General features: G+C 36.0%; 1 protein-coding gene across 1 annotated transcript in view; it reads right to left on the bottom strand.

The window, feature by feature from the left end:
* Pkn2 (protein kinase N2) overlaps positions 1–20,953 on the bottom strand; it is a 114,463-nt gene that overhangs the window by 48,644 nt on the left and 44,866 nt on the right. Inside the window, exons 3-6 of the mRNA XM_042692257.1 lie at positions 10,538–10,692; positions 5,779–5,896; positions 4,234–4,379; positions 3,930–4,143 (exon numbers count right to left, since the gene is read on the bottom strand). Coding sequence (XP_042548191.1) covers positions 3,930–4,143; positions 4,234–4,379; positions 5,779–5,896; positions 10,538–10,692 — 633 coding nt within the window. The remainder of the gene's footprint in view (positions 1–3,929; positions 4,144–4,233; positions 4,380–5,778; positions 5,897–10,537; positions 10,693–20,953) is intronic.

Raw genomic sequence — 20,953 nt, 5'->3', positions numbered from 1 at the left:
AAAACTGATGAAACTCAAAGGAACCAAAATAAGTAATCATTAATAGGAATATTTGTATAGTTTTAAATATTAAATGGCATTATTTTTAATGCAAAACTGACGATATTAACATTAATAAGAAAATCTGATTATCTGAGAAAATAATGGAAAGTATTAAGTCCACAGATAGCCTTGACAAAAACTTGTCATGATCAATTTTATCAAGTTTTTAGAAAACAAAGATTTATTACAACTAAGAAAATGCTTACCAAAATCAACAGAGGCAATAAAGATAGCAAATACTCTGCCTTTGCCACTCTTCAAGTATCCTCCCCTTCTCCTTCTAACAGTTTACCGAGTCTTGAGAATGGCAATCTGTGTTCCTAGTGTACCTCCTTTTCAAAGAATTTTGTTTGCCAGCTTTCATACCTCTATGTGATCCCTAAATGACTAGCTATTATACCTAACTAGAAACTTCTAATGGCAGAAAAGTGTCAAAAATATTAAAAACAAAAAAAGCAAACAAACAAACAAAAAAAAAAAAACAGACAAGAAAAAAAACCCACTCAGCTACTAAAGCCTAAAGCAAAGGATCTCAGTGAAAACAAGCTAAGGACCCTGAGAGGAAAAGCTAGCAGTGACTTGTGTTGGAGAATCAGGGCTTAGCAATGTTCTACATATTACTGGAAGGGTAAATCAAAGTTGAAAATATCCTCAGAAGAGACCACAGAAAGTCCTACATTCTCACTCCTGGTTGATTCTCCAACTCTACAAAGCAAAGGTAGTTATAAACTGTCTGAGTGGGAGCGTTATGATACATTCGATACCATAAAGCTACAAACATAATCTTAAATCACACAAGAGAAAAGTGGGAAAAAGCATTTGTAGAGATAATGAATGAAAACTTCTCAAATTTGATTAAGGAACTCAGACATCCTAAATAGAACAGACTCAAAAAGAACCTCTTCTAGATCCATTATAATCAAATCATATAAAGACAAAGAATCCCGAAGACAGCAAGAGGAAGTAACTCATCACTTACAAGTAATCTTCATTAAAATTAAAAGCTGCTTTCTTATCAACAGCATAAAATGGGGATGTAATTCTATAACAAAGCACTTGCCTAGTTATGTTCAAAGCCCTGGGTTCAATCCCCAGCATTACCAACAACAATCTCTCTCCACTTGCCCCCCTCCCCCCAAAAAAATCCCCAAACCAATCAAAATAATCCACCACATACAGAAAACCCTAAATATCAGGAAGAGGCAAACACTTCTAAAATGCAGGGAAAAACACCAACTTAATCAGAAATTATACAGATATAGAGCAAAACATGGTTAAATTTAAAATTTCAAATAAACAAAAACTTGAAATTTAAAATTCCAAATAAACAAAAACTAAGTGTAGCACTTTATTAGGAAAACTGCTCAGAAGACATGTTAAAGGAAGTAACAATTCAGACTTAACCGAAGACATTAGCCAGTAACCTTAGCCCAAAGGAAAAATAAGGATCAGAGGTAAACTACATTGGTAGTTACTAAAGTATTACTGTATTTTTGGTTTGTAATTCTTCCCTGATATTTAAAAGATAATGCATTAAAAAGTTATAATGCATGTCAAAGGGCATTTAGTCATAAAGACATAATTTATGATAGCAATATAAGTGAGGGAAGACAGCTGTGTAAGAGATTTTTGTAGCCTACTGAAGGTGCGCTGGTAGTAATTCAAGCAAGACTGTTATAAATTCAGGATGTTAGTTCTAATCACCAAGCAACCACTAAGAAAAAAAATGAATATGAATGTCTACGACAGCTTTATTTATTCGTGTCCTTCATTACTTAGCAACTAAGATGTCAATGTGTATGGATAAACTGGAACATCAATATGATGGGATATTACTCAACACTAAAAGGAAATGATCTATCAAGTCATGAAAAGAGAGGAAATTTAAATATTACTGAATGGAAAAAAAAAACTAACCCTAAAGGACTATGCACTTAATTATTCCAACTATGTGACTTTCTAGGACAAAGCAAAACTGTATAATCAGTAAAAGATTAGGCATTTCCAACAATTAGGAGGGTGGGAAAAAGGAAGGGGAGGAAAAAGTGGGCAGACCACATGATTTTTACAGTAGAAAAACTACTCTGAAAAATAGTAACTTTTTCTACTGTAAAAAAATACAATTTCAGCCAGGCACCAGTGGCTCAGGCCTATAATCCTAGCTACTCAGGAGGCTGAGATCTGAGGCTTGCAGTTTGAAGCCAGCCTGGGCAGTAAAGTACATGGGACTCTTATCTCCAATAAACTACTCAGAAAAAGCCAGAAGTGGCACTGTGGCTTAAGTGACAGAGCACTAGCCTTGAGCACAAAGGGGCTCAGGGACAGTACCCAGGCCCTGAGGTCAAACCCCAGGACCAGCAAAAACAACAACAAAACAAAACAGAATATTAGTTAAATATAATCTAAAAAAAATTAGGAGGTAACAAAAAAGTAGATTAGCAAAGTTTTATCAAAAAAGAAACATCATTAAGAATTCAGAATAAAATAGTAACATTTACCAAAAAAATAGCAAAATGGTAGAAGCCTTTTAATTGTGGATAAAAGAATTTTTGTTTTTATTATTTGGTTCTAGGAACTGCACCTCAGTGAGAGCAGCGTCACTGTTATTCATTATGGGATCTCTTCAAACAGCACTTGAGTTTATGCTAACAAGCTGAATCCTAACAAACTGACCCTAAACTATTTCAAGATGCAGGTGGTTAATCACATTCCTAGGGGGTTGGGCTTTGAGCTACAAGATAGCTGCCCTATCTCCTGATATCCAGGGCAAGGCAGGGCAGGAGGCTAGAGTTAAATTCATTCACATGGTAATGATTCACTCAATCACACCCATGTAATAAAAGTCCGATTAAAAACCTAGAAACCTAGGCCCCTGGAAGTGAATTTTCTAGTTGGTGACAGAAGACACTAATGTGTTAGGAAGGTGATGCATACATCCAAAGAACAGGAAACTTTCATGTGTCTAAGACCTTTCAGATCTGCTTATATTTCTTTTGGTGGGCTCTAATGTGTTTTCTTTATAATAAAATATAGTAATAATAACTACAGTGTTTTCCTGAGTGCTGCAAATTTTTCTAGTGAATTATTAAGCCTGAGGCTACTTATATCATGGGATTTGGTGGTCAGAAGTACAAGTAATGTGTTTGAATCTGAAGTGAAGAATGTAATACAAATGTATAAAATGTAACCTAACTCCCTATATTCAACTAAAAGATAGAGAGAAATGGATTAGAAAAATACAATCCAATTATATGTTGTCTAAAAGATTCATATTAGACCTAAATACAGGGAGATTGAAAGTCAAAAGATTTTAGAACAAGATCAATTGAAACAATAGCCAAAAGAGAATAGAAATTACTAAGCAATTATAGGGCAAAACAAGCTTTAAATATAAACAATTCCCTCAGTAAAATTGGAGATTACTACTATACTTTCAAAAATGGACCAATATGGATAACTATCATAAGGAGAAAAAAAAGAAGAAAAGAGGAAACAATAAGTGATGGTGAGGATACAGAAAAACTAGAATCCTCATGCATTGGCTCTTAGGAATGTAAAATAACACAGTACCTGCAAACAACAATTTCCTGTTTCCTCAAACATAGGAAAAGTTTTTAATGATCTAATAATGATATTCCTAGGTAGCTATCCTCCAAAATTGAAAATAGGTGTCTAACACCTGCACACAAATGTTTATAAAACAGAAATGTCCTGAAAATTAATAAAACAAAATGAAAATAAAATGAAATGTGCTATGTAATTATAAGATGAAATAATGTTCAGTCATTAAGGCTTTTGATATTTATGTAAAAACATGGATCAAACTAAGTGAAAGAAGCCAGATTCAGAAAAATACACAAGAAAACAAGAGGATATGTGTTACGTACCTGTCAAAGCTGCTGGTTTAGATAGTGTACTGTATTGGTTTTGTGTCGATATCATACTCTGACGTGGACTTAGTGTTGGGGATGCAACAAGTGAAAGCTCCTCTATTATAATACTGCTTTTGGGATGATTCTTGGGAAGCTCATTTAATCTTTGTTCTAATGAATACTTTAAAAGGTCCAACTTCTGACTTGATTCATTAAATCTTGCTTGAGCCTAGCAAGAGAAAAAGGTAATTATTATCATTTATATAATCACATTCTTTGAATGCTATGATAAACGAATACAAAATTTTTTGAAAATTACTTCTGAAAGTGCTTTTCTGTCTGTTACTTTTCCTGTGCCAAGTAATTTCATTACATTCTTTGCACCTTCTGCTACTGCAAACTCTATCCTAAAATGATGCCTTAATTCTTCCATCCGAAGTTCAAGAGGACTTATCACAGGTTTTGCTAGAGGGGGAAGAATAAAATGTAATTATTAATTGAACCATTTTTGCATATGTGTTGAAAAGCCATGAAATCAAATGCTTTCCTATGACATTAAAGTCGTCCCTAAATCAATGAGTACTGAAGAAACAGATGCAAGATTGAAATTAAGATCCTTTTAGCCATTCTGTAGCTAAACTACAAAAATGCAATAAAGATTTTAGAAATGAAGGTATCAATATATTATAATATTATGAGATCAAAACACAGTTGGTCCTCTAAATCTGTAGTTCCACATTATGGGATTCAATCAGTCCTATAAAAAACAGGAAACAGGGGCTGGGAAGTTGGCTCAGTGGTAGAGCACTTGCCTTGCATGCCTGAGGCCCTGGGTTTGATTCCTCAGCACCACATAAGCAAAAAGAAAAAAAGCCGGAAGTGGCGCTGTGGCTCAATTGGTAGAGCGCTAGCCTTGAGCTGAAGAGCTGAGGGACAGCGCCCAGGCCCAGAGTTCAGGCCCCACAACTGACCCCAAAAACAAAGCAAAACAAAACAAAACAAAAAAACAGGAAACAAAAACTGCATCTGTGCTGAACATGTAGACTTTTTTGGGGGGAGGGGGTGTCAAATAATATAACCTAACAACTATTTACAAAGCATTCCCAATGTAACAGGTTTAAACAAAACTAGAGAAGTAGGTAAGGAGGTATGCAAATATTATCTAGTATTCAAAGCCAATCCCTTGCAGATACTGAGGGACAACTGTACTGTCTGGTCCTATCTTTTAGTAACCAGCTATAAAGATTCGAAGGAAGGAAGGAAGGAAGGAAGGGAGGAAGGGAGGGAGGGAGGGAGGGAGGGAGGGAGGGCGGGAGGGCAGGAGGGAGGGAGGGAGGGAGGGAGGGAGAGAGAAGCAGGGAGAAAAGCCATAATCTTAAGTAGGAAATTCTTTTTTTTTTTTGGGGGGGGGGGGGGGAGATGCTGGTCTTGGGGCTTAAACTCAGGATCTAGGCTTTGGTTGCTCAAGGCTAGTATTCCACTACCTAAGCCACAACTCCGCTTCTGGCTTTTTGGTGGTACACTAAAGACAAGAGTCTCAGAAACTTTCCTGTATTGTCTGGGCTCAAACCAGGATCCTCAGAGTAAATTCTGATTAGTTAGGATTACAGGTGTAAACAATTGGTGCCCAGACCACCAAAAAAGAAAAAAAAGTTTTTTTTAAGTGAAGAAATATATTCTTGATCAGAATCTTGATCATGATGGGTAAATATCTGAAAACATTTCATGGCACAGTGTAAAACACAAGATTTCAAAACAAAACAAAAATTCTATCCCCCTTAGGTTTGAATTACTGTCTATTTCCAATGTAAAATTTAATTAGCATTATATGGACCATATTGATAATTTATCTCTACTCCATCACCATTATCAAAAGCCAATTCATTGGTCTGGACTGCCTGAAGAATCTGCATTCGGATGACTTCAATTTTTGTCTTGCTGTCCTGGAGCAGTTGCTGAGCTGTACCATGGAGTTTCCGATCCTATAAAAAATAAGTTTGAAAAGGTGACCAGATAAAGGGACAAATAAAACACTTTCATATCTTCTAAATTCATCAATCAATTTATAAGTGAAAGACGGAGTTCCAAGAACTGTAAGTAGTGTAATTCAATAATGTGCCTCAACCTCAGAGTGCTGAGATAACAGGAATAAGTCACTACAACAAGCTAATTTGCTTTGAGAGAAATAAATATATTGAAATGATTATTATAATTCATGTATCAATCACCTTATACAGTAATTTTATGTGAAAATGCATTTTAAAGGGTATATAAAATGTTTTTTAGTAAATTGCCAGTATATGTAATTATACTTTGCACACGCTAAGCAATCATTCTACCACTGAACTACACCTCCTGCTCTCAGTATACAGTACTGAGCCTCTCAAACTGCAAATCTGTACTTCTCTTCATCTCTTTTTCTCTTCCTGCCCCTTGTAACTACTATTCTCCTGTTTTCATTTATCCATTATTTCTTTTTTCTTTTTTTTGGGTCTGGTCGTGGGGCCTGAACTCTGGGCCTGTGTGCTGTCCCTCAACTCTTCAGCTCAAGGCTAGCGCTCTACCACTTGAGCCACAGCGTCACTTCTGGCTTTTTTCTTTTTGCTTTATGTGGTACTGAGGAATTGAACCCAGGGCTTCAGGCATGCAAGGCAAGCGCTCTACCACTGAGCCACCTTCCCAGCCCCTATCCATTATTTCTTATGAGTACACTTAAATAAGATCATAAAATCTATTTTTGTGTCTAATATATTTTACTTAGCATGGCCTCCAGGTTCAGCTACATTATCACAAATACAATTAGCTTATTTTTATTATCATTAAGTAGTTTTACAAGGGAGTTGCCATTCAACAAGATAGTTTATGAATACAATGCATCTTAATGTCAGTTCAGTTTCATTGGGTATTATACAATTTTGATACTGTATATTGTTTGAATCTTGTTACTTTAAAAGAATCTACAAATCTAAATCCACTTATAATTTTCTCTTTGCTTTATACAAAATATAATTAAAAATTTTTTAATCATGGTTAAAAAACCATGATTAAAAAACTATCAGACTTAGAAGCACAGTATCTGACGGATACCTCAGAACCAAGAGCAAAAACTATAATCTCTTCTTTTTTAAAAATTACATTTCACTTAAATTTCATGGGCAAATTTAAAAGCTAGCTAATCAGATAATATCTGTGTTTCCTTAAAATATTTTAAAAAGTAATGAACAACATTTGTCAACACCAATTATACTAAATCATTAGAGATTTTTGTATGTCAAAAATAGAGATCATCCCATAAACCTGGGGAGAAAGTAAAATTTCTGCCTTAAAACTTGGAGATTATAAATAAAATGAAATGTTACTGCTATACCTTTGATTAATTCTAGTAATGCTGAATATAAATGAAAGGTGGAATTTATAAGTATTAATTTAACTAAGGATGACCATGTTCTAATCCCAGAATTTTATTAAGATGTTGCTTTATCAGGCAAAGGAGATTAAGTTAGCAGCTGGAATTAAGGTTGCCAATCATGTAACTTAAAAAATGTAAAGATTGTCCTAGAATTTCCAGGTAGAAACAATGTAATCACAAAAGTCCTTACATGTGAAAGAGGGAAGCAAGAGAGATTACAATGATAAAGATGTAAGAAAAAATTAAACAGATGAGAGCAATAAGCCAAAGAAGGTATAGCTCCAGAATTTGCAAACAATAATATAACAGATTCTCTTCCACATCCTCCAGAGAGGAATAGAGGCCTGATAATACCTTGGTTTTCAGTAAATGAGACCTATTTCAGACAAAATAATTAGGAAGTTGAAAAACAATCCGTATATATTATTTGAAATTACCATATGTGTGATCATTTTTCTTTTACTTCTTTCCTGTTCCTAAATTCAGTTATTTAGAAAAAGTTTCTAGGTATATTTTATTCTTCCTACCTTCCTACCTACCTACCTACCTACCGTACTGGAGTTTGAATTCAGGGCTTCATGCTTTATCATGTGAACAATATTCAGTCTCCTCTCTTGGCTAAGCCAGCTTGAACTGCCATCCTCCCCCAAATCAGCCTCCTGTGTACCTGAGATGATAGGTGTGCATGCACCCCCGTGCCCAGCTACTGTTTGAGATGAGACTTTGAGAACTTTAGGCCATCAGCATTTCTCCCAATCTCTGCCTCCTAGCAGCTAGAATTATAAGCAAAGTCTCCCCAATCCCTGTACTTAACCCAATCTACCCTTTTATCAAGTTTTAAGATTACATAACAAGTTTTAAGATTTGTAAATCCCTCTGATATCAATACATATTGTAAAGCAGACAGCTTTTTACACTTTTACATTAATTTGGTATTTGTTTGGGGTATATTATATAGGCTTTTATGAATATAATCATGTACCTTCCAAATTTAAAGAAAAGTACCTTTCTCTCATTATACTGTCTCCAACATCAGAAAAACCAAAGATTTAAAATAACTATTTGGTGGGTGGGGACAGGAAGAAAAACTGGGAGAGTGTGAGGAAGGACTCACATTGTCCCAAAAGAAATGTACTCATTACCGTGAAACATGTTAACTGTATATAACTACACATAACAATAAAAAAGTAACTATTTGAATTCAGACCAGAGTAAGAGAAAAACAGTATTCCAAAGGTTAATGGGACAAATGTATTTCAAAATCAGACAGACAGGAGCCCAAATCATATCAGATGAAAAACTAGCTGTCTACTGAAAATCGTAGGATTTTTCCATTCATGAAAAGGGGATACCACTTATAAAATAGTGAGTATTTCTAAGTGCTATGTAACATTAAAATTATACTGTCTACAATCTAACTGGCATTAAGACATTCTCTTCTAAAGCAATAAAGACTAATTTTCTTATTTCAGTAAGCTCTGCTGTAAAAGTATAAATATTAAGAAATCCACATGAAACTAAGGTATTCCTTTTGTTATTTTGTCATTTGCTTCATTGGAAATACATTAATTAAATTAATTGATTATAGAACTGAGGATTGAACTAAGAGCCTTATGCTTGGTAGACATTCTATGTTTGTTTGTTTTTTTTTTCCTGTCAGTCATGGGACTTGAACTCTGGGCCTGGGCACTGTCCTCTAGCTCTTTAGCTCAAGGTGAGCACTCTACCACTTGAGCCACAGCACCACTTCCTAGACAAACATTCTAATAGCCCATTTTGGTTTAGTTTTTCAGATAAGATGTTGTTCTTGAAACACATTCCTGCAATCTCCATCTCACACACAGCTAGGATTATAGGCTTGTGTCACCATCCCTGGGGCTTAGAAATGTTCCATTAGAAATTTCCATTACTAGGATTATTATTCTATTATTATGAGATTATAGGCCTGTGCTACAATACCTGGCTTGGAAATGCTACTGTTTCAATTCAACATACAGAGTAGCTATTTTATTTATTGTTATTTTATTTTATAAGCATATGAACTTTCCCAAAACTACTCAACAGTGGAGTAAGTACAAAGGACCTGAGTTAAGCATGTTCTAATAATGTTCTTATGTAGCTAGAGCATATACTCCAGTATAGCTAGTATAACAAGAAAACTGACACCAGAAGATGAGATCAGAAAACAATGTGTTCTTTTTTACTTGCAGTATGCCCATAATTCTGTTCAATTTAGGAGCTGCTTCTTAATTTTATAGGAATTAGAGACTACTTTGTGAATATGGTGAAACCTTTGGTCCTCTCACCTAATTATCAACATACACATTTGCTCTTCCTGTAATTTCAATGGGTTCATAAATCCCTCAAATTCATTCATCAATTTCAGATTAAAATTTTTTCTCTTCTAATTAACTGACAATCTCAAAATGTTTAGCATGAGGTGGCACACTCACAGTTCCAGGAATATAGTACTTGCTTTAAAAAAGAAAAAAATTGTAATATGGTGGACTCTGCTAGCACATCTATAATACTAGTTACTTGCTGATATCAGGAGAACTGCATTTGAGACTAGCCCAAGTGTATACATTACACACCCCATCCCAACTGAGAATGGACACAGTGGGGCATGCCCATAATCCTAACTATGTGAGGGGTTAAGATTGGGAAGACTTTGGTTCCAGGTCAATTTAAGACTGTATCTTGATGGAAGAAGCTGGGTCTGAAGACTGTCATTCTAGCTATGGTAAGATGATAGGAAGACTGAGGTACAGGCATGTGCCTGAGAAGGAAAGGAGATCCTATCTCAAAAATAACCAGTGCAAAAAAGGAGCTGGTATTGTGGTTCAGAGGTAGAGTACATGCCCAGCAAAGCATTGGCACTTTTCAAAAAATGCCATAGTTAGGGACAGAAAACTCAATGTAGCACGAAATTCTAAAATAAGTCTTTTGTTTTAAAATAATTTTAGACTTGTAGAAAAGGTTCTTATTTTCAGCATGAACACTTAATAATACAGAGAATCAGTACCCTGTTGACCTCAGCAGGACTATGCATGTCAAATAACTCAAATTTTCACTGTTCCGTACATGTCCACCAATACCCAAACTGCTACAGTACTGATGTGGGGATTATAAATAGATGTAATCAAGTATGTGAATTCACAAAGATGGAATGTATAAATAATGAGGGCTCACTATATATGGTTGTAGTACTTACCTTTGAAGACCCATTTGAATACATCTGGATCATGTTCTCTGCACCTTGTTTTACTTTAAGTTCTATATCCAATTGTTTCTGTAAAGCCATCAGTCTATTATTGCTAGTAGAACAACGAGGGTCACTATTTGGTGTATCTGGAGTCCTTGGGCAATCTGCAAATAGAACACTTTTAGGATCAAATGCTGTGTAACTCTAGAAGAGAAGGTGGATATGGTCAAAGTACCTTATACACATGCATGAAAATGCCACAAAGAAACCCACTATTTTAGATAATTAATATATACTAATAAAATTAAAAATTATTTTCAAAAAATAGAGCAGCTTTAAGCCAGGCGCCTATGGCTCACGCCTATAATCCTAGGCTGAGCTCTGAGGATTGGGGTTCAAAGCCAGCTGGGACAGAAAAGTCCCTGTGAAATTCTTAATCTTAAATTAACCACTCCAAAAAACCAAAAACCAAAAACAAAAAAAAGGGGGAAAAAAGTGGCACTATGACTGAAGCCATAGAGCACTAGCCTTGAGCACAAGGAGGTTCAGGGACAGTGCCCAGGCCCTGAGTTCAAGCCCCACAGCCGATCAGAAAAAAAAAAGCCAAAACAATAAAACACATACACACACACAAAAGAAAAAGAAAAAAAGATCAGTTTGAGACAAACTTGAACTCATCTAAATGGAATCTCCTTATGCTTATAGCAAGTGTAAGTACTATTTGTATTACAAGTAAGAATTTAACATATAAGCAAAGAAATATTTAAGTTGCCAAGTTTATTTGCTAGGGAAGAGTCCATATAAAAGTGATTACTTAAAACTGAATTAGACAATTGTGTGAAGTTTTCACACACTATTATTCTAATTTTTTTTCCTTCTTTTTTTGAGGGGGAGGAGGTGCCAGTGGCTAGGGCTTGAACTTAGAGCCTGAGCTTTTTCAATCAAGGCTTCAGTTCTACCCCTTGAATTACAGCTCTACTTCCACATCTTTGGATAGCTATTTGAAGATAAGAACCTTGGGGGTTTTCCTGCCCCAGCTGGCCCTGAACTGCAATACACAGATCTCAGCTTCTTGTATAGCTAGGATTACAGGAGTGAGCCAACGGTGCCTGGCAACACTATTATTTTTTTTTTTTGGGGGGGGGGGGGAGGGGTCCGGTCATGGGGCCTGAACTCTGGGCCTGGGCGCTGTCCCTCAGCTCTTCAGCTCAAGGTTAGCATTCTACCACTTGAGCCACAGCGCCATTTCCGGCTTTTTTCTTTTTGCTTATGTGGTGCTGAGGAATCAAACCCAGAGCCTCATGCATGCAAGGCAAGCACTCTACCACTGAGCCACCTTCCCAGCCCCCAACATTATTATTTTTAAATTAAGCAAAACAGTTTAACTTCAGCAATTAAATGAAATTCATGTTAACTAAACTGAGAACAAACTGTATTCAAACATTACATGAATTCTATTAAGTTACTTCTTTGTAAAACAGAAACAAGGGTTAAATATGGTAAGCATAAGCATAGCTTTCACATTTTGTTTTCTACTATGAGGATATTTAATCACAATGGAAAATGTTTGAAGGATACTGACTGACTAATACCAAACTCATGGGAGGGAGATCAACTCATAGAGGGAGATCAGCATTCAAGTCTAAGGTGTCTCATAAAGAATACTGTTGCTTATCTTTAAGGAACAAAATTTTCAAAAAGGACCATTTAACTATTCTAGGTAAACCACTTCTACTAATTATATGATCTAAATACAATTCTTCATATTGAAGTTCAATACTTGGTTTTATAATCCACACCAATTCCCTTATTTGTCAAAAAGCTAAGAACACTATGGCCTGTTTCAGATGATAGGTAACTAGGCAATCATTGAAAACTGCCAAAACTATAAATTATTTGTGCTTCAGGATTACCTGTTCTCTCATGCAATGGAGTAACTAACTTAGTTTAATCAATGTACATTTGGCTTTATACTCTAAAAAATTCATTAGCTCAAAATCATAAAAATATAATTTAACACAAAGATAGAAACTTGATATAGAGGTAATATAACTTTTTGAAACAAACAGTGATCAAAGTGCTTTTAAAATATAAGCATTGATTCTCATGAACAGTCCTATACTATTCTTATTTCTTACAAAATAAGAAAACTCATCTTACAAATTAGAAAGCATAGAGAGGTGTAAAGTTTTCCAAGGGTCACACAGCTATTAAGGGGCAAAACCTACATGTGAACCTAGTCAATTCTCTTCTGAAGTCTATCTCATTAAACTTGTGCCATCACGTAACAACTGTGTAAACAACCGTACCAGACTCTATATGTTCACTAGTACATATAGCAGTATAATTATACATGCACACAAACCTATGTATATGTGTAATTAATCCTTAAGTAAACTTTTGAGACAAATACTACCCACATTTTACACTTCACCATTTGCTGCGTTTATTGCTAAAATTACAAAATTCAGATGTGTATGTGGGAGGCAACTAAAAAAGAAACCGCATGCTTCTAATTTCTAAACATCATAATCCAATTTAAAATGTGTGCTATACACTTCAATAAATTTTAATGATGATCTATCAAAGAGATTTTATAAATGTTTAAGTTCCAGTTGATGAAGATAAGCCAATGAATTATATCTTTAAAAACATAATCAATACAAATGGTTGTACATTTAGATGGTTAGTGGCAGGGCTAATTCCTTCACAGAAATATTGTTAGTGCACTGTCTAGGAAATTACAGTACCCACTCCACAGCTAGTCATCGAAGGCCTATACTATGTAGCGCCAAGTTAACCTTCTACTATTATTTTTCTGTCAGTCTATGTTCAGTTCATTTTTTTCCTGAGAAATAAAATTAATTTCCTTTCTTATATACTTCTGTTATATTAGATTACCTCCAGGAAACCTTCCCTAACCATTGTTCAGTATAAACAGATGCATTCTGTTTTCAAATACACTTTCTTCTATCCAATAGAATATACAGTATTATACCGCCAGTTGCAGACCTGTAATGCTAGCTACTCAAGAGGATGAATCTGAGGATCATGGCTGGAAGCTAGCCCAGGACTGTGAGATTCTTACCTCCAATTAACTACCCCAAAGAGCTATAAGTGGAGCTATGGCTCAAGTGATAGAGTGCCAGCCTTAAAAAGAGAGAGCACCCAGTGCCCCAGTATGGGGGAGGGATGGAGAGAGGGAGAAAGGATGGAGAGGGATAGGGGGGAAAGAGAGGGAGGAGGAGGGGGAGAAGGTGAGAGGAGGAGAGGGATAGACAGCGAGAGAAGGAGAAAGGGGGAGAGGGGAAAGGGGGGAGAAATCTGTGTTCCCTCAGAGACTATAGGTATCTTGAATACCAGGTTTTGTTCTTATCTGTTGTAATAGGTAAGTTCAATATTATATATTAAAACAGAAACAGGAAAATAGTTTAATACTGAAAAAGATGTAAGTTTAAAAAAAAGGGTGGGGGTATGTTAAGAGACACAAGGAGACAAAACAAATCCTAATACAGTTTAATTTGTTACAGAAAGTAGTTCTAACATCTATGCCAATCAGTCCACTAAATTTGTGTAAATTCATTTGGTCTGTGTGCTGATCCTTGGGCCTGAATTCAGGATGCTTGCTGTCCCTGAGCTGTTTTGCTCAAGGTTAGTGCTCTACCACTTAAGCCACAGCTCCAATTTTGGATTTTGGGTAGTTAATTGAAGGTAAAGAGTCTCATGGACTTTACTGCATAGACTGGCATTGGACTGTGATGCTCAGATCTAAGCCCCCTGAGTAGCTAGAATTCCATCTGTGAGCCAGTGACACCCAGCTAATTTTTAACACAGCAATAAAAAATAATTATCTCTGATCAGATGGCAGTCATTGTGAGTCATTGTTGGTGCTTATTCCTGGAAATGTTAGGCTTTGTTCTGGGACATAGATATTTGGAAATAATTTGAAGACCTGAATGCTCAGGATGAGGAGTTTAGTACTGTACTGAGGATGCCTGATTTATTTTTGTCACAATTGGACCAATTTTTGCTAAAAACCTGCCACCTTTGAATAGACCTAAAACTTATTCTTTTATCATTTAAATTAAGCACACTAATGCTCTTCAGTGCCATTTACCTTTTTTTAAGAAAAGAAAAAAAGGGACCTCAAGACCACAAAATACACAAAGTCAGACATGAGTGACTCACATCTATAATCCTAACTACTCAGGAAGCTGAGATTTGAGGACTGAAGTTTGAAGCCAGCCCCACTGAAAAGTCTCTAAAACTTTTATCTCCAATGAACCTGCAAAAAGCAAAAATTGGAGCTGTGGCTTCATTGTTTGTAGAATGCCAACTTGTATAAAAAGCCAAGAGAGAGCTTGAGACCCCAAGAGTTCCAGCTCCAGTGCTGGCATTAACAAAACATAGACACAAAAATAAACATGGACAATAAATATGTAAGGATGTTAAGCACTAAAATGATTTTAGAACTAGAAAAGAATAATCTATCAAATCAAGACAGCCAATCAACACCCAATGTATATGCATATGTGTATAAAAATCTTCATTTCAACAAATGATCACAATAAAACTTGATAAAAATCAAAGACAAAGAGAAATTGTTAGGTACAAAAAGAAATTAGCTTGTCTACATACTTTCCAATTATAAAAATAAAAGGTAGAAGGACAAATAAGAGTTTCTTTAAAGAACTCAAGTATCTCTTTGGATTTTCTATATTTGAAAATATAGAAAATAATTGTACAAAGTAATAAATCCAAAGTAATATACACTGTAGAAACAAGAAATGTATTAATTGGTAAGAAAAAGAGAAATAAAAAACTCAGAAGGTAGCTTTTATGTGAGTGACTTTAAATGTCTACCAAATAGCTGAGCATGGTGGCTCATGGATATGACCCCATCTACTTAGAAGTAGTGATAGGGAGGATCCTGGATCACTAAAGTCCCCGAGTTGAATCTCTAGTATGTAATAAACAAACAAACAAACAAACAAACAAACAGCCGGGTGCTGGTGGCTCACACCTGTAATCCTAGCTACTGTAATCCTAGATCCCTGAGATCTGAGGATTGCGGTTCAAAGCCAGCCTGGGCAGGTGAGACTGTGAGACGCTTATCTCCAACAAACCACTCAGAGAACTGGAAGTGGTGCTGTGGCTCAAGTGGTAGAGCACACGCCTTGAGCTGAGCTGAGGAATAGCGCCTAGGCCCAGAGTTCAAGGCCCATGACAGACAAAAACATAAACAAATCCATACAAACCAATAGAAGAACTCATGGAACTATTAAAAAAACAGAATTATGACAATCGAAACAGAAAAGTAAAAATAATTATTACCATTGTATTGATAATTTTACATGTACTGTCTACTTAATTTTTAAAGTATTTTTAAATGATACTCTAAAAATGGCATGAAAATAAAAGAAAATGAAACATTTAAAGTACAAAGAAAATACTGAATTACAAGGTCTAGGTATGATAATGAACACCTGTTAATCCAAGTTACATGGGAAGCAGAGACTGGGAAGACTGAGAGCAGCCTAGGCAAAAAAGTTAATAAGACCCTTCATGTCAACAAACAAGCTGACCATGGTGCTTGATAGCTGTAATCTCAGCTGTGTGAACAGTTGGTAGGAGGACTGTGGTCTAAAGTCTGCCCTAGTCAATGAATAGCACAAGACCCTATTTGAGAAATAACTGAAGAAAAAAGTGCAGTGTGTCTCAAGTGCTAATATTTACTTTACAAATCTGGACTTCTGAGTACAAACTAATATATTAAATAAAAAACAAATTTTAACAATAATTATTTAAATATAATAAACTAAGATTCAGGCAAAAGATAAAGACTGGACTAGGTAAACACAAATGAATAAACTTAAATCTATATGCCTGGTACTTATAAGATACATCTAAAACATATCTAGAATACAGAAAAAAAAGATAAGTACAGAAACAGAAGCAAGATGTTACATGTAATCAATAAACTTGACTGTCAACTTATATCTACAGACAAGATACTTTGAGGCAGAATTACAGATAAGAGCTATTTCATAATAACAAATGGTTCAATTTACTAGAAGTACATTGTCAGTTTTAAACACCTATAAATTCTAAATTTGTACACACTGAATAAGATAGCCATAAAAATAAAGCAAATTGACAAGAGTTTTAAAAGTATAGTCAAATTGATTTCACCAATTATAATACAAATAGAAGTTCCAACACACAATTAAAAACCTACAAAGCTAATTATTTTTAAAAATCTACCATGAATGTGTGGAGGGGAAGGGCAAAAACAAATTGTTTAAATAGGGATACAGGGGGCTGGGAAGGTGGCTCAGTGGTAGAGCGCTTGCCTTGCATGCATGAGGCCCTGGGTTCGATTCTTCAGCACCACATAAAGCAAAAAGAAAAAAGCCGGAGGTGGCGCCGTGGCTCAAGTGGTAGAGCGTTAGCCTTGTGAGCTGAAGAGCTGAGGGACAGCACCCAAGCCCAGAGTTCAGGCTCCACGAACGGACCCAAAAAAACAAAACAAAACAAATAAATAAATAAATAGGGATACAGGTGGACCCATTGCAACAATGAGATGTACAAGTCATTATGTCGAAAAATGAACTTTGCAACTTTGACTGGGCAGGGTACAGGTAGGAGGAGTGAGGGGTGGGGGGGGAGGGTAGATGGGAAGGGATGGGAAGGGGAAACAGAGGAGGAAGCAATAATGCTTGATAAGAAATGTACTCATTACCTTGCCCATGTAATTGTAACCCCTCTGTATGGTATTTTCACAAAAAAGGAAAGAAAGAAAGAAAGAAAGAAAGAGAGGAAGGAAGGAAGGAAGGAAGGAAGGAAGGAAGGAAGGAAGGAAGGAAGGAAGGAAGGAAGGAAGGAAGGAAGGAAGGAAGGAAGGAAGGAAGGAGAAGGAAGGCAATAACAAAGAAAAAAAAATCTACCATGACTACAGTATTAGCCTGGAACAGAGTTCATATATTTCACATGATATAAAGAATGTCAAATACTAAAAAATGAAAGATAACTGAAATTAGAAACATAATATATGTAATAAAGAACAAACTGGACTAGGTATATTAGACAAATGGAGACTGACTTTAAAACATTAAAATGTGCTAACTGGAGTTACAAAAGGAAAGAGAAGAAATACCAGTGGTACAATATTCAAAGGAGCTAAGCATTTCCCATAATTGATGATATACACATATCTCCAATCAGGAAACTTGACTAATCTGTGGCAGGTCAAATGAGAGGAAATTTCCACCAATGTATTTAATGTACAGAACCACAGACACAGAGAATATCTTAATAAAACAGAAGAAAGGGCAGTTTATCTACATATCTTCATCTAGCAGATGTCTCATCAACAGTGGAATCTAGAAGACATGAAATAAGTTTTCAAGTGCTAAGAAAACAAATGTCAGTCTAGACCTGTATATCACAGACATCACTTTTAAGTATCTACTTTAGAAAGAAGAAGCTAGGTGCGAGTGGCTCACGCCTGTAATCCTAGACATATCTCCATTTCTAACTTCTTGCTGGTTAACTAGAGATGAGAATCTTAGAGATTTAACTCCTTGGGGTGGCTTTCAACCATGATACTCAGATCTCAGCTTCCTGAGTAGCTAGGATTACAGACGTGAGCCACCAGTGCCCTGCTCATAAGCAATTAACTTAATAGGACATAAATTTCTCCTTTCATAATCCTTAAAGACTGGGAAAGTACGGCTATGCAGGCTAGACTGGCCTGAACTCTCATTCTTCCTGCCTCCTCTCAGTGCTGAGACTATGTATACAATCATGCCTACCAATACATTTTTTCTCTATTTTCAGGATGATTCATTTGTGGCAAAGATTCAGAAAAATGGTTCTTTCCTAAATATTGCCTGTTGAAATCTCAGATTTCAACTAAAAGATTACCCCTCTATTTTATAGAGATCAGTAAATTTTAAACTTTCTCATAAATTACATTTAATCTCTGCCAATTTCCATGTGGGGAAATATCAGATTAGAAACAGGTCAGTCTCTCTCTTTCTCTCTCTTTCTCTCTCTCTCTTTACATGCTTGACTCCGTCACTTAACTGCTGATGCTCTACCACTTGAGCTTGAGCCAAGCTTCCAGTCTAGCTTTTTGCTGGTTAACTGGAGGTAAGTCTCTTAGACTTTCTACCAGAGTTGGCTTCAAACAGCGATCCTCAGATTTCATCTACCTCAGTAGCTAGGATTACAGGTGTTAAGCTATGAGTAACTGGCACAATTTAAAACTTTTAATTTTATTTGTGTGTGTATGTGAGTGTGTGCATATAACTGGTATGTGTATGCCCCAGTTCTGGGGCTTGAACTCAGGGCCTAACCTCTGTCCCTGAGCCTTTTTCACTCAAGGCTAGAGCCACAGCTCCCAGCTTTTTGCTTTTTAATTGGAAATCAGGTGTGTCATACTTTCCTCCTTGGGCTGGCTTTGAATTATGACCCTTAGATCTCAGCCTCCTGAGTAGCTAGGATTACCGGCAACAGCATTTTTTTGAAAGAGGTCTCTCTACCTAGTCACCTAGCTTTTATTTTTTAACTGACAAATGATTGTATATATTTATTGTATACAATGTTATGTTTCATTACATGCAAGATGAACAAATCAATCTAGTTAAGATAACCAAGTCCTTTTACTTTGTATTTTTCATTTGTGAGTAATCTTCACACAGGTTTTCAAACTACCCTTACTAATTTGCCACATCACCAACAGTATAAAAGGATTCCCTCTTCTTTCCACATTGTTACCTACATTTCTCCCTCAGCTTTTCTTTTTTTTTGTCGATCATGAGGCTTGAACTCTGGGCCTGGGCACTGTCCCTGAGCCCAAAGCTAGCGCTTTACCACAGTGCCATTTCTGGTTTTCTGGTGGTTCACAGGAGATAAAGTGTATCATTGACTTTCCTGCCGGGGCTAACTTTGAACCCCAATCCTCAGATCTCAGCTTCCTGAGTAGCTAGGATTACAGGCATGAGCCACCAGTGCCTGCCTCCCTCAGCTTTTTAAATAATAATCAATCTAACAGGTATGAGGTAACATGACATCTGATGGTTTTAATTTGTATTTCTCTACTGCAGACAATGAACAACTTTTTCATATATTTGTTGGCCATTTGCATGTCATCTTTTAAGAAATGTCTACTCCTTTTTTATTTATTTTTGCAATTCTAGGGATCAAGCAAGCCCAGGACTTCCTGTATCCTTAACAATCTACCCATAAACTGTATTCCTGCAGCCATATTCAGGTCAGTTATCTACTTGTTTTCTTATTACTGAGCAGTTTAAGTTCCTTGTACATGGGTAGTAGTTTCTTACTCAATACATGATCTGTGAATCTTTTCTGCCAATCTGGGGGCTATTTGTGGCAATCCCACTTAGCACGGAACTTTATCTTTAAGCTACCTTCTAAAATCTATACATTTTTTTTTGGGGGGGGGGGGGGCTTGAACTCTGGACCTGGAAGCTGTCTCTGCACTCTTCAGCTCAAGGTGAGCACTCTACCGCTTGAGCCACAGCACCATTTCCAGTTTTCTAGTGGTTAATTGGAGATAAGAGTCTAACGGATTTTCCTGCCTGGGCTGGCTTTGAACAAATCTCAGCCTCCTGAGTAGCTAGGACTACAGGTGTGAGCCATGGGCACCTGGCAAAAATCTTTACATTTTTAAATCTCATGCTTAAGTCTTTACTCTTGATTCTTTTGTAAGGGGTGAATTATGGGTTCATTTTCATTTCTCTTCATGTGAATATTTAGTTTGTTCAACATTATTTGTTGAAATTACTCCCCCTGGCCAATTGCTTGTCCCTAATGGCTTTCTCCAAAATTGACAGGTGTGTAGGTTTACTTAGGGTATATTAGTGTTTTGGCTGATGACTATTTGTTGTCAATACTACATGTATCTTTTATCTTCTGAAATCCAGTATTTAGATGCTTTCAGCTCTGTTCATTTTGCTCAAGTTAATTCTAGCTACTTAGGGTCTTTGGTGCTTCCATATGAATTTCAAGTTTGTCTTCCTTCCTATCTTGTGAAGAACAACTTTGGGATTTTGGCAGGTATTGGACTGAATCAACAGATTGTTTGGGATAGGATAAGCATTTGCACAAGATTAATTATTCTAATGTAGGAGCATAACACGTCTTTCCAAGTATTTATGTCATCTTCAATTCTATCATCAATGTTTTAACAATTTTCAGTATAGATAGGACTGTTATACCTCTTTGGTTAAAAGGATTTATAAATATTTAATTTTTTGTTATCATTGTAAATGGGATTGTCTTAATCTTTTCAGATAATTCACAGTATATAGAAATGCTACTGCTTTTTTTCTTTTTGTATTGTGCTAACTTTACTAAATTCTTTTATCTCCTATTAAGATTCTGCTTCTTCCTTTACAA

The sequence above is a fragment of the Dipodomys spectabilis genome, unplaced genomic scaffold (assembly GCF_019054845.1).
Source record: "Dipodomys spectabilis isolate Male_0828 unplaced genomic scaffold, ASM1905484v1 ptg000148l, whole genome shotgun sequence".
Taxonomy (NCBI): Eukaryota; Metazoa; Chordata; class Mammalia; order Rodentia; family Heteromyidae; genus Dipodomys; species Dipodomys spectabilis.
This window is presented reverse-complemented; position numbering and strand designations above follow the sequence as displayed.